Here is a 14,779-nt window from a genome sequence, read left to right on the forward strand (position 1 = left end):
TTCATTGTATTAATTATGGCATATTACATTAATTTCAGATGTTAAACCAACCTTGCATTCCTGCGACAAAGATTACTTGGATATGATATACAATCTTTTTTATATGTTGCTGGTTTTGATTTCCTCGTATTTTATTGAGGATTAGATTTATTATTTCTAAGCACAGGCTAAACAGGTATGTCCCCAAATAGGGGGGTTTCAGTACCCTCTGACCTCATTCCTTAGAAGGGTTGAGACTTCTAGCGTTCTCATTGCCAAGTACTGGGCATGACAGATTGGGTACAAAAAGTTTGTTGAGTATATGAATGAGTCAACATATATTCTCAATGCAGTCTGACTACTTTAAGCTAATGATTATATGAATGCGAATTTTGTATTATTTTCATTCTTTTTAACTTCAAGAATTGCATGCTACGCTGGCTCTGTTGTCTGTTGGGTGGTATTTGAATCTAGTGACTATTTTTTTCAGTCTTCAGCCCCACCCCATGTTCACTGTGCCACAGAGCAGCTCTTGGCTGTTTTGCATGAGCCCTTGAGTTGAAAGGGCAGACAAAGCCACTCTTCTCATTTTTAGAAGACAAGGGAACAAGTGAATAAAGTATGCAGGATCACACCTAGGCCATGATAGAACCTATATCTATCTGTGTTTCTGGGTTTCCATATTTTGGTCAGTGCCTTATTTCTGCCCTGCCCAGGATATTTATCCATTTCCTTGTAAAGCCAGTATTAAAAGAAATCGTAAAACAAAAATGGATAGTTCATTTTTCTTAATGAAAATAACATGCATATGATCAAAAGTCGAACTTTACAAGACAGTTCAGGATAAAAGTGAATTTTATTCCCTCCCAGACCCCTAGTCCCTCCCTTTTAAATTATAACCCAGCATGAACAACTTTTTTTCATTACAGACAGTCTTCATTCATGTATGTATCTTTATCAAAATACAAGCAAGATGTAATATGCTTGCTGCTCCCGAGTTTGAGTTTTTCATATAATGTAAACTTGAAAATATTTCATATTGATGTTTGTAATCTAGAAACAATATTATAATATGTGGATATCTCATAATTTCCTTTAAAAGAACTCTATTGTGTTTTTATATTTTGTTTGTATTTTTATATTGTTTCTGGGTTCTTTTGTGTGTGTGCTATTATGAACAAAGCTGAAATGAACATCCTTATCTAAACATCTCACACTACCTGTACCAGTAAAATCCTAGCAATGGAATTGCTGGGTCAAAAGATTTGTTTGTTTTATTTTGATAGACTTTGCCGAATTATCTCTAAGGACTGTATCAGTATATCTGCTCACTAGATGAGATTTCCTTTTTCTGCACTCTCTCACCACCACTGCATACTCTCTTAAAGCATATGGCCCTTTGTGAGAAATAGAAAGCACTCTCTCTGGGTGAGGCAGCCTTGCAGGCATATGGTTTAACAGGCAGTAGAGTAGCAGGAATTCTGTCCCAACTCACTCCTGTCGTCCAGTTGTCCTTGTGCAGTGAACACTCTGCAAAACTGTATAGGACCACAGTGTTGGGCATAATTAATTTTTAAAAATCCTTGTAAATCTATATGTAAAAAGTGATATCTCATTTTGATTATAAGTGAAATCGGGCATTTGTATTTCTTTTTCTCTGAACTGCCTTTTTATAGCTTTTCCTTATTTTATGTTTCCTTTTTTCAAAGATTTGTATGTTAAGGAGATTAGCCTTATGTCTGTAATATACTGTGAATATTTTTCTGTGTTTTTCTTACCTCTTCTGTTTGTTTGATTTTTTTTAATATAAAAACTTTAAACTTTTATGGAGTCAAATCTATCCACTTCATTCTTACAAACTAGAATTATTAAAAATGTGTTTTCCTTTGCTGTTTTTCTCATATTTGACTATTTAATCTCTAATTTTTTCTGATTTAAAGTGAATGATTTAATGATATTAAATCCTTAAACTTCTGCATGGCAAAAAAATCAGCAGCATATTGAAAAAGGAAATCATAAAGTTGACAAAATATTTGCATTGCATATAGAAAACAATGATTAAATATCTCAATGTAGTAAGACCTTAAAAATCAGTGAGAAAAAGAAATCAGTGAGAAATGGTAAAACTCAAATAGAAAAATGAGTCAAGAACATGAACGGGAATTTTTCAAAATATCTAATGGCCATAATGGTGAACTCGCTATGGGTCAGGAATTATTCTAAGTGCTTTACTTGAATTAACTTTTTAATCCTCACAACATCCATATAGGGTAACTACCATTAATATCCACATTTTGCAGATGAGGAAACTGAAGCACAAGAGTTAACTTGCCCACATTGCTTAATCGAAGAAGAAATGCAAGTGACCATTTGGTGTAATGAATAAAATTTAAGCAATTCAGTGAAAAAAAATGGATGCCATTGATCACCTATGAATTTAGTAAAGATTAAAAGGAATGATTTCCAGGAGATGATTGTCTTGTGGTAGTTTAAATTGGTACAACCTATCAGGAGAGCACTTTGGTAATATATATTAAAAATCTTAAAATGTGCATATACTCAGACCCAGCATTTCCACTTCTAGAAGTATATTGTTAAGATAGTAATTATTTGCTCACCAGAGCAATGTTCATCAGAGCCAAAGTATTGGAAATAACCTAATAGTCAAACAACAAGAGAATTAATTGGGATATAGTCATGTAAGGATATAGTCATGTGATAAAACAGGCCATTTAAAAATGATATAGGGGCTTCCCTGGTGGTGCAGTGGCTGAGAGTCCGCCTGCCGATGCAGGGGATGCGGGTTCGTGCCTCGGTCCGGGAAGATCCCACATGCTGCGGAGCGTCTGGGCCCGTGAGCCATGGCCGCTGAGGCTGCGTGTCCGGAGCCTGTGCTCTGCAACGGGAGAGGCCACAACAGTGAGAGGCCCGCGTACTGCAAAAAAAAAAAAAAAGATATAAAAATATTTTTGAAAAGCGATTTTCATAATAAACAGCATAAAAATATGAAATGGCAGTTTTCTGAAGTTATATGATTCTATTTTTTAAATATGTGCATAAAGAAAAATCTACATGAGCAGAGAAAGAGAGAGGAAATTCATTTCTGAAAAGATAGTGTGACAGTCATGGCTTTCCTCTGCTTTGGGCATGATCAAGGCCAGGGCTTCCCCCTGCAGCATCCACCTGGCCCTCCACTGGAATTAAAGCCGTGAGCTGACCTGCAACCATATCAGGTTTTCTCTGGCTGTCATGGACTCTGACTCCGCTTTAAGTTCAATTGCCATTTTTCAACCAGTCCTATTCTTTTTCTTTGTGAATTCAATGGTGAAAGCAAAAATATAGCCCCTAAGATAGCTTTTTAGGTTTATCTTTTTTTCTTAGTCTGTTTGATCATAATGCAAATGTCAGTCACTTAGAGAGAAAGAAAAGGAGCAAAAATTTGAACCTCAACTACTTCTCTTTGGTCCATTGGTCATCAGTCTGGCCAGTGAGTAATATCCCAAATGTTTTTAGCTTAAATTTATTTTATCTTCAGCCATTTGAAAAAATAACAACCAATGGGCGAGTCAGACTTCATCCTTTGCTTACTTAATGCAGGAGGGAAGGAGATAAGAAACCTGGATTGTTGATCCTCTAATTAAGCCTCTTTAATTTGAATAGAGGAAAGGTTCCAACATGTTTTCCTGTTCTGGGGACTTTAGTGTGAGTCTCTATGCTTGGGAATAAAGATTCATATTTGGTGAAGACTCAACTTATGTAAAAGTGATATGGAAATAGAAATAGTCTTAGGAAAATAAACACTTCCTGGTTGCTCCACCCCCATCCCCATCTGAAGCAGGGGAACCAAAACCAAAAACAACAGTTTTTGTTTCCCAGAAGGGAATGGGCAGATAACATTACTTTAAAAAGTTGGGTCTAACCATTATCATTTATATTTGTAAACTACTCCTGTATTTTCATTTCAAGGGACTGGATGTGTTCATTCATGTAAACCTTCTGTCAAATATAACATTGCAACCCTTAACACTAGGAAAATTTTGGTGTATTCCTGTAAATCCGCTCATTTTGTGAGGGGATAGTAAGGAGAACGAGTGGCACCTTCACCTAACAAACAGTTCCTGAACTGAAGTAATTAAGTGTCAGGTACCTGGGCTAAGCTTTGGGGAAGTTTCAAAGATAAATCACGCACCGGCCTTGCCCACAAAGGTCTGAGCCCAGGATACACTTAGTGAAGATGTGTGGAAATGGGGCTGGAAGAGAAGGGACCCCAGAGAACCCTGGGGACAAATCAGGGAGGCGGAACAGTACAGAAGGGGAACAAGAATTCAGGCCCTGAGATGGAGAGGGTTGGAAGGCAAGAGTACAAGACACAGGGGGTGAGAACCACAGAAGGCTTTTTATCAGTGAGAGATGATTAGAGCTTTGCTTTAAAGGGGTGAATCTGCCTGCTGCTTGAAGGACTGATTTTGTGGGGGAGACTGAGGGGGGAGCAAGAGGTAAGCTGCGGTAATCCAACAAGGTGAAAGAACACCTGACCTGGGGGTGCCTGGAGAACTGCGTGTAGGGTGATGCCCAAGTTTGTATCTGCAACTCTGCTCTTTCCTTGTGCTCCAGGCTCAAATAGGCAACTGCCTATTTCACAGATCTGCTTGACTCCTTAATGGGCATCCCACAGGTCGCAGGTCTAAACGGAAGACTTGATTTTGCACTCCAAACCGGTTCTTCCCTTGACTTTCTGCATTTCACCAGATGATACCTCTAACCACTCACTCATTCTAGCCAGAAATCTAGGATTCACCCTTGGGTTTTTCCCTTTCCTGTTCACATTGATCCATCAGTATGTCCTGCCCATTTTTCTTCCAAAATAAATCTGAAATCCATTCACTTTCTCTCTCTCTCTCTCTCTCTCTCTCTCCCTCCCTTCTCTCTCTATCTCTCCCCTGCCGCCATACACACCCTGGCCATCTATGCATGGACCACTGCAGTAGGTTCAAGCTGGTGTCCTGCTTCTGTTCTCAGCCTTCTGTAATTCATTTTCCACACAACAGCTAAAGTAATTTTTTAAAAACATAAATCATGTCACTTCCTTACACAAAACCTTCCCATGACTTTCCATTGCATTTAGAATGAAATCCAGACTTCACCTTGCTGTCCTCAAGGCCATACATGATTCTGTGTGACCCCTGATTTCCTCCCATCTCTCTGACTTCATCTCCACCACTTTGCCCCTCACCGTCACCCCCGACAGCTTCAATCACATTTCCAGTCATCACACAAGCCTGGCTCACTCTTACCCGTGACCTTGGCAGTTGCTGCTCCCTGTAATTCTAGGAAATCTGGGACACGCTCCTTCTGGCTCTTTCCAAAGCTGGTTCCTTGTGAAATGGAGCAGGACCCTGTGGTCTATGCCCACCATGTCCTCAGCTTGCCTTTTGTCTGTGGAAAAACTTTAGCCAAAGAGTCAGTTTCATCAGAGAAGTGAGAAAATGCAGAAGCAAAGGAAAACAGTCAAAGGAGACCAAATAATAATAGTTTAGTCATTAAGCATAGTCAAGGACCTTTAGCTCCTTCTCAAGGGCTATAGATAATATTCTGAGCTGTATCCTGTGAGCTGTGTTATAGATACTGAAACCCCCTGCAGGTGGAAGAAGTTAACTATGTGATGACGGGACTGTAGCCATGACATAAGCTGCCACAATTCTGAGAACTGGCCTCAAAGAAATGGAAACAGACCGACCCTGGAACTGAAGATTAGCTGTACCTAAAACAATCAAGATGACACTGATCAGACGACTGCACGACCAATGTCAAGATGACGGTCAGAGCTGACTGTGCAGGTTCTGCATGGAGCCCCCTCCCTCCGTCTATAAAAGCTCTTGCCCCCTGGTTGTCAGAGGTGGGGACTCGGCCTTTGGACAGGCGTCCGCCCTCCCCCCGCACACAGTTGCCGGCATCCAAAATGAAGGAAACTTTCCTTTCCACCAAGCTGGCCTCTTCACTGGCTGTTGAGTGGCGAGCAGCTGGACCCCACTTTCGTTACACTTGCTTCAGCTCCCACATCATCCTCTTCACAGGGACCTCTCCTTCCCACCCCTCAGCCACAGTTCTCTGCTCTGTCATTGCACTTATCCCTCAGATTATCTTGTTTGTTTGCTTGTTCCTTGTCCCCCTTTGCTAGGACCTGAGCTCCAAGAGCAAGGAACTTATCTGTCTTGTTCCCCAATGTGTCTTCTTATTCCTAGATGTATGCCTGACACAAAAACTGCTGAATAACTGAATAGCTGTGTTTGGCCAGGTTGTATATTAGCAGAGTGATAGGCACCCATCGGAAAGTTAAGGAGCATCCCAGAAATGTAGAGCCTTTTAAACTGATTCTTTAGTATTTACCTCCAGTCTCTAAACAGTGTGCTTACATTGCTAATTATTGGTTATTCAGCTTGACACATTATTACTGACCTCACAGTATGGAAATTGAAGATACAGCTGCTTCTTTCACACCCCTTCTCACCCCTGCCCCCAGCGAAGTCACGCATTTCCCATCCTCCGATGTTCTCATCTTCCCAACATTTTTCTATTGTGCCTTAGATTAGATCAGTATTCCTTATAACTACGTAAAAGCTGATGACAGCTAAGCCGTGCGGTAAACCGTACTTCCTTTTTCCTTCCTGCATAGCTTTTGCTTTCCCTATTCGTGTTTTGGCTTGCTGAGGTTCCTATATACTCATCCCCAAACCTTTCCCCAGTTACATAGATCTCTTCTCAAATATGTCCAGACAATTTTGTTATTCTTTCAAGTTGTTCTTTGAGAAATTTACCTGAGGTCTTTGCTCTATTCCAGTTTGGATGGCATGTCCTGTAAGCCTGCTGCCCAGCTGTTGCCCTGGGATCTCTCTTCACATCATCCCAGGAATTCCTTCCACTTCTCTCTTACGTTGAATCTTAGATAGCTGAATCCATGTCTGATTTTTTTCTGCATCTATTTCCTTATTTTGGCAGAGCACACAGATAGCTTCTTGAGAAAAGCTCATGGGACATTTTTTTTTTTTTGAGGCCTTGTATAAATACCTTTTTTTCTGGCTTCCTACTTGGTTGGGTCATAAGGTAGCAAAGCAAACTTGCTGTATATGCACAAACACGTACCGTCACTTATAATTCATCACAATTAACATTTTCCCTTTATGCGGAAGACTAGTTTTTTTAGAAGTTTAGCAAATAGCTTTTAATTAATTTCAGAACACTTTCTTGGTTGATTGTCCCACAAGAACTCAATTTTGACCTGCTTTTGTTATGGTCTAAAAACATTTTATGAAAGTTTTAAAGTTTGGGGGAATTCCCTGGTGGTCCAGTGGTTAGGACTCTGCGCTTCCACTGCAGGGGGCACGGGTTCTATCCCTGGTCTGGGAACTAAGATCCCGCATGCCGTGCGGCATGGCCAAAAAAACAAAACAAAACAAAAAACAGTCTTATAGCTGAACAGACTAATTAAAATATGTTTACTATGATAATAATCTGCTACCATTTTTTAAAAGATTCATGTTTAAGGTCTGTATAGAATAACTGTATTTTTCCTGTATTTTGTGCATCTTACTGGTATTTTAAGGGTGTGTCATCCTTGTGGGATACTGGTCTGGATGGAAATCTGAGGTGTTACAAGTGAAGGTTAGTATTCCATGGACTTGCCCAGTTGTGAGAATTACCTAGTGTGCTTGCTAAAAACACTCATTTCAGGGCTCCATATTCTAGACCAGAAAAATCAGAATCTTTTGGAGAAGCTTCTCAGAATCTGGGTTTTTAACAAGTGTTACAGAAGATTCTTGAGGTGAGAAACCTCCTCTAGAGATTAGCAGTATTTAAAAGGTGGCTTCAGATGAAAATTTCTCTTCCCCAACAATGTGTGTCTTCTCTCTCTCTCTTTTTGTTTTTTGGGGTTATCCCCAGCTGTGTATCTTCTCTTGAAAAGAGGTAGAAATTACAGAATGTCCAGTTCAAAACACTAATGTTCTGTACCCAGCGCCTTGATGGATTTGGTCATTAATATGTCCTGTTCATGAGCAAATATTCCCATTGCCAAGTACAATTTTGGCAAAATCTCATTGCCAGAAAATATTTTGCCCTTGCGTACATTTTATTAATATTATAAGCTGCAGAATAATTCATTTCCCACAGTAGTCAGATTTGAGCTAAATGTAGTTAACATTAGAAGGGGAAGAGGTTTCAGCAGGGCAATTACCCTTTAAAGCACAGAATTTCAACTCTGTTGCCTTTTCGGGAAGACCCCTGTGAACTTCATCAGAGGTAGCCGCATGCTAATTACTTAAAGAGGAAGCAAAGTCAAAGAACAGGGTGTTGGATGAAAACAGGTATTTAATAATGAGTGTGAGGACCTGTAAGAAAGATTTGAGTAAAACATATTTCTAAAAAGGAGGCCGAGCCCTTTTTTGGTTCAGAAGTGTGGGCAGCAAATCCTGAGACCTCCAAAAGCAAGCAATCATTTACTTAAAAATTCTTTTCATATGTTCCTTTTTGGAAACGTGTGGCTTTTTATTTTTGCCTCTGTACTTCAGGGGTCTTTCCTTTCAGTGGTGGGCCCATTTGCAGTACCTTGCCCACTGTGAAGTATATTCCAGTAAGTTTTCATTGGGATCTCTTAAAAGCTTTTCCTAAAGAGTCTCTTAGCCTCTCCAAGGAAGGCCACCGTTGTTTGCCTCAGGTGTTCTGAGGAAGGCCTGCTGAGCTGGCCTTGGACCTTCCTTTTGTTTTTGTTTTTGTTTTTGTTTTTTTTGCAGTACGCAGACCTCTCACTGCTGTGGCCTCTCCCGCTGTGGAGAACAGGCTCCGGACGCGCAGGCCCAGCGGCCATGGCTCATGGGCCTCGCCGCTCCGCAGCATGTGGGATCCTCCCAGACGGGGGCACGAACCCGTGTCCCCTGCATCGGCAGGCGGACTCTCAACCACTGCGCCACCAGGGAAGTCCTGGACCTTCCTTCTAGAATAAAAATGTTTCTGACAACAGCTGGGTAGCCTCATAGGACTGAGAGGGGCAACCTGACGTCCGGACAATTCAGGATTGCTGTTGCCAATTCCATCTATTTAAAGGGATTTTTGTGTTTTTCAAATTTTCCTCTACATCTGTAAAGTTAACTTGTGCTGGCCTGCCAGGCTGTCTGCGGAGGAGCCGGCCGAGGATGGAAACTTGGAATAAGGCAGAACGAGTTAACGGAGCTCACGTCGAATGTTACTGCGGGCCCAACTGAGCTGAGCTTCATTTTCCTAACGTCTTCTAAAATGGAATTGTATACATATGTGTGCGACTGGTATTCTGTCTCTTGGAAAGTACTCGGCTGCCAGTTTTTTGAAAGAAAACATGAAAAGGATAAAATCAATCTTGAGATTTTAAAAAGAATCTAGAACTGTGCACTTTTAGAAAACTGACCCCCCTGAATCATCTAACCACAGAATGTCAGAACACGTTATAGATCATTCTTCAAATGGTGATGTTTTAATTTACGAAGCCATCGTAAAGTCAGCAGAGCAGAAGCCTTTAGAGACGCTTTCTTTTCCCCTCTTTGCGGTGGAGAGAGGTAGAGGTGAGGTTGAAAGCTGTGTGACATTTTCACTGCCTTCAATGTATGAATACATAGCTCTACAGACAATAATAAATGTCTCTATTAGTTTGCTAGGGCTACTGTAACAAATTATCACAGACTGAGTGGCTTAAGCAACCGAAATTTATTTTCTCACAGTTTCAGAGTCCAAGAACTTAGGACTTAGATGTCCAAAGGACTTCCCTGGTGGTCCACTGGTAGAGAATCCGTCTTCCAATGCAGGGGACTCAGGTTCGATCTCTGGTTGGGGAACTAAGATCCCACATGCCCCGGGCAACTAAGTCCGCGTGCTGCAACTACTGAGCTCGTGCACCTCAATGAGAGAGCCTGTGTGCTGCAAACTACACAGCCCACATGCACTGGAGCCCGCGTGCCACAATTAGAAAATAGAAAACCCGCATGCCACAGCTAGAGAGAAGCCTGCGCACCTCAATGAAAGGTCCCGTGTGCCGCAAGTGAGACCCGACACAGCCAAAAAAAAAAAAAAAGGAACTTAGAAGTCCAAGATCAAGGTTTGTTTTCTTCCGAGGCCTCTGGGGCTTGTAGATGCCACCTTCTTCCTTCTTCCTGTGTCCTCATACGGTCTTTCCTCTGTGAACTCACATGTCTATGTCCAAAATTATTTTCTTATAAAGACACCAGTCATATTGGATGAGGGCCCACCCGTAGGACCTCATTTTACCTTAATTACCTCGTTAAGGGCCATATCCAATACAGTCATATTCTGAGATTCTTGGAATTGGCTTCAACATGTGAATTTGGGGAGACACAATTCAGGCTGTAACACTGTCCTTAAAACAAGTTTACAAACTGGGATCCATTCACAATGGCCCATAAGCACATCAGATCCATTGTTCTTTTCTCTGGGTTCTTCAGTTCCACTCCTTAACAGAGTACGGCCTTTTCTCTGCTCACTCCAACAATGCCACATATTCAGTAGATACGACTTGAGTAAGAGGGTGCACTGAAGGTGATTTTCAGCAATGGCAATCCACCCGTGTCACTAGGCAGTGCCACTCAAGAAGTGAAGCATAGAATGTAAAGCGTATATAGGGTGAAATTGGTAAATAGTCTATGGGAACGTTATATTTCCACCATAATTGTGTAAGAAATAATTACCAGTATCTTGTGATAAGAACACCAACTTGATTTGAGTCACGCTGACAGAAAAAAAAAGAGCTTATCAAGATTCTGATTCCAGTGTGGTCAGCAACTATATATGCGCTGCCTGACTGGGTTTATTATCTTCTTTGAGGTCCCCGGATGGGAGGCAGTCTATTTTGAGAAGTGTTTTGTTGTCACTCCATATATACTTTTTTTTTTCCGCGATTTGATTTTTCTTACTCTGTATGCTATCATTGTCTTAGATGTGTTTGATATCCAGCAGAGTGACGTGTCTCCTCACAAAGAGCTGCTAAAATAAGAAGGAAAATGGATAGGGATGCTAAAGAAAGGTAGTGTTTAAACACCTGTCAAAGTAAAACCAGAACAAGAATGTTCTCACCAGAAAATGTAGCAGCCCCATTGAGTCAGGTTGGTAATCCAAAGATGACTCGTGTGTGACTAAACACATTTGTATTATATCCCATCACGTTGCAAAACACCCAGAAGGCTTTCGTTGATACCTTCCTATCTCTTATTAAATTTCACAGGACACTCTTCGCTGGGATGGACAGTTGGAGTGGACTGGCTCATTTTGTCACAAGTCATGAAGACAGTTCTTCAAAAGCACACTCACCTCCTTGAGGTTCAGAATTCCTTAATTTAAATGGAATAGGTCCCTCAAGACATTTAGGCACACAAGTAAGATTTGGGTGCATCTGAATCTAGCAATCCTAGATCCTCTCTGAAAAGGATTTAAAATTCTCTAGTAACCTCAGAAATTATTTCATTTTTTAAAGGCATCTTCTGGACCAGGAGTTTCCTAGAAGTAAGTTAGACCTTGAGATGTCTGAGATAGAAAACATTGCCAGAAAAAGCTGCACATAGGACCCAGTTCTTTCGGCCCTTGATCTGGATCCAAATAGTGATGGGGTGGCAGTGGGGGCACGCAGGAACCCTTAGCCAAGCCTCCACACCCCTTAGTTGTGACTGTCACTTTCGTCTTTTAAGGCATTTTGCAGATTAGAATCTGAACACTCAATCTAAGGAAGGTTAAAAGCCACAGAACATTGGTGCCCTTCCAGGTGAGAACACTTCACTTGGACCAAGACCCTGATATTTCAGATGCAAAATTCAATATCCTAAGGCTTAGAAAATGAAGTCTTTATTATAAAGTGGAAATAACGGGTCAGGTTTTAATTAATAATTGCTTGTGGTCTTGCAATGCCAGTCCAACCTTATTTTTATTCCTGGAGACCTAATCCTAGGGGCGAAGAGAAAGGGCACAAGGTTCTGGTTAGATCTCAAAAAGGGAAGGGTGTAGAATAAACAGAGGCCTCCTTTGCAATGATTTCTTCTCCAGTTCAGTGGCTAATGAGTCCCAGTAAACAGGAGTCCTTCAGGACTTAGCTATCTGTGTTGAACTTAAAGATGGCCTTAACTGCAAAGGATCTGAGGTTAAGAGTCACAAAACGGAACTGTTTTTCCTCTCTAGATTTTGACATTAGGCACATTTGGAAACAGGAGTAAAATGTAGTTTCCTATGCTTGGCAGTTATAGCAAAAAGAAAAAAAACCCAAAAAACAAAACTAAACTAAAAGGAACAAAAACTTGTAGCCCAATTAGATGTAGACAGTTCCATAACTGGATTTTCAACATGAATCACTGAGTATTTTATTAACCAAGTAAGCAAGCAGTCTTTTGAATAAAATAGGTTTTTGTTAAAGTAATTTTTTATTTTTTGCAGGTTTAAGTGTAAAAACAAATTGTACAACTTCCCAGCGGGTGGGAAATAGAGCTGGGTCTGGTTCTAGCTACTCCCTCCCATTCTTGTAGGTGATGTTGACCTTCTTGCTTTGTGCCTTTCCTTAGTCCAGGGCATTTCTGCTAGAGAATAACGGGGCTGTCCCTTGAGCGCTCGTTGGTCTCAGCAGCTCCCAGCAATTGTCTTGAGAACAGTGGAGAACGAGGGCAGGTCTATGTAGGAGTCTGTTTGCGGGGGGTGGGGGGTGTGTTTTGTTTTCCTGGAGCCCTCTGGAAGACCAGGAAAATAGCTTTCAAAGAAATTTCATTGCCCCCATTGCTACATATCAGAAATAATCCAATTCTATCATTTATTCGCCTCCAAACCTTTTAAGAGCCCCTTTTCCACTTGCTCCACTTGCTTGAGTGGGAACTAGGAGAAGTGGGAGGCATTGACCTTCCTTGAATATTGATGAGGCAGGATGACCTTCACATATATTATCTCTGTTACCCGGGCAACAACCCGAATGGTAATTGTGTTATCCCATTCTACGGATGAGTTAGAGACTCTGAAAGTTTCAAGGACTTGCCCAAGGTTACCAGCTAGGATGTGGAGGAAGAGCTTATTCAAGTCTTTCTGGCCCCAAAGCCCATGTTTTTCCTCTACAGTACTCACAGGTTTGCGTTTATACTTAAATGACTAATTATTTCTTTTTTAAAAAAAATTATTTTATTTTATTTTTGGCTGTGTTGGGTCTTCGTTGCTGTGCGTGGGCTTTCTCTAGTTGCGGCGAGCAGGGGCTACTCTTCGTTGTGGTGCGCGGGCTTCTCATTGCAGTGGCTTCTCTTGTTGCGGAGCATGGGCTCTAGGCACGCGGGCTTCAGTAGTTGTGGCTCGTGGGCTCTAGAGCGCAGGCTCAGTAGTTGTGGCGCACGGGCTTAGCTGCTCCACAGCATGTGGGATCTTCCCGGGCCAGGGCTCTAACCCATGTCCCCTGAACTGGCAGGCGGATTCTTAACCACTGCGTCACCAGGGAAGCCCCTAATTATTTCTTTTTTAAAAAGCGGGTACAGAGTGTTACCAGGGTGCCAAATAAACTAAAGAATTTAACAAAACAAAACATTTTCTTCTTTGGAAGTTTTCATATAGAGCAACGTAAGTGTCAATCATTTCTCCATTTGTATTTTCCCCCCTTAAGATACCGGTATAACAGGAGATAATTTGATTCTCAATTGAAAGTAGAGATAGGAGAGGTGATGTTTTCTGTTTGGATTGGAACAAAAACTTGCTGGTTGCCAGTCTTCGAGAATGATTCCCGGTAACCGGGCATGTTACATTATGTAGTCCGATATTTGCCGTCACGACCCTGGGCTGCTATGCAAAGGGCCTTGTAATTCTCCCAGTTTCTGATGTAGTTAGTGAATCAGAAGTCTCAAGTAGCAACACAGAGCTCAGTATCCCTAATATTGTTATGAAAGAATTTGGTTTCAGGGTAAAAATATGGTTTTCTAGATGGTTTCCTAGTTTTCTGAGAGATTCAAATTCTCATGTGCAATGCCTGAAAAGAATGGAAAAAAGAAAAACAATTGGGATTTAGTTCCAGTTTAGTTAGATAGCTTACCTTTCCTAGTTTCCTTACCATGAAAGTGAGTTGCCTCTCTGACTTCCCCTATTAGGACTGAAGACAAATCTGACATGCCTGATGTGCTCAGTGTTCAGAGAAGGGGCGATGTCAGCGTGGTGTGTGTGGATAGGTAGCTTCTTTAAAAAAAAAATAATAATAATTTCACCACTCTGTGAAAAGAGAAAGTTCCTGAAAGATAATTTCACATCGGAATGATCCCAGCTGTTCTTTTCAGTGATTTGTCTTTGATGGTTGTCTTTTAAAATGAGTTAAAATTACATAGTAAGCAGCAGTTGTTTTGTTCACCTGAAAAGTTTGTCAACAATGTGTGTACCATTCTTCTGACGGTTAATCTTCCTTCCTGCTGGCTTTGATGTTTTCTCAATTTCAAACTTTAGTGTCTGTTATATTATCTCGCAAAATATTTGGAATTCTACAGGAAGGCACTGTTGGAAACAGTTTCCTCTGTGTGAAAAATCTAAAGACCTGCTAAAATAAATCATGGCCTAGATAGGCCAGGCCTTGTAAATTATTGCCAAACACTTGTCCGTGACTTAGTTATTCATTCTGTAAATATTTATTAAGTACCTTCTGTGGCTTATGCACAGGGTGGGGGGCACCACCAGTAATAAAGCCCCTTTGGTCCCTACCCTCATGGGACTGCTGACATAGCAGGGAGGACTATCCCCTTTTCTTCATACACTTACTCCTTGAAGAGGCAAGTTT

General features: G+C 41.1%; 1 protein-coding gene across 3 annotated transcripts in view; it reads left to right on the forward strand.

Moving 5' to 3' along the window:
* The window catches only part of PHACTR2 (phosphatase and actin regulator 2), a 133,883-nt gene that overhangs the window by 5,162 nt on the left and 113,942 nt on the right, over positions 1–14,779 (forward strand). The window contains exon 1 of one of the 3 annotated variants that reach the window (XM_024747986.1): positions 5,719–5,816. The exons of the other annotated variants lie outside the window; for them this stretch is intronic. Coding sequence (XP_024603754.1) covers positions 5,792–5,816 — 25 coding nt within the window. The 5' untranslated portion in view covers positions 5,719–5,791. Of the gene's footprint in view, positions 1–5,718; positions 5,817–14,779 lie in introns of those variants that run through there. 3 annotated transcript variants of the gene reach the window in all.

The sequence above is a fragment of the Neophocaena asiaeorientalis genome, unplaced genomic scaffold (genome assembly GCF_003031525.2).
Source record: "Neophocaena asiaeorientalis asiaeorientalis breed wild unplaced genomic scaffold, Neophocaena_asiaeorientalis_V1.1 scaffold123, whole genome shotgun sequence".
Taxonomy (NCBI): Eukaryota; Metazoa; Chordata; class Mammalia; order Artiodactyla; family Phocoenidae; genus Neophocaena; species Neophocaena asiaeorientalis.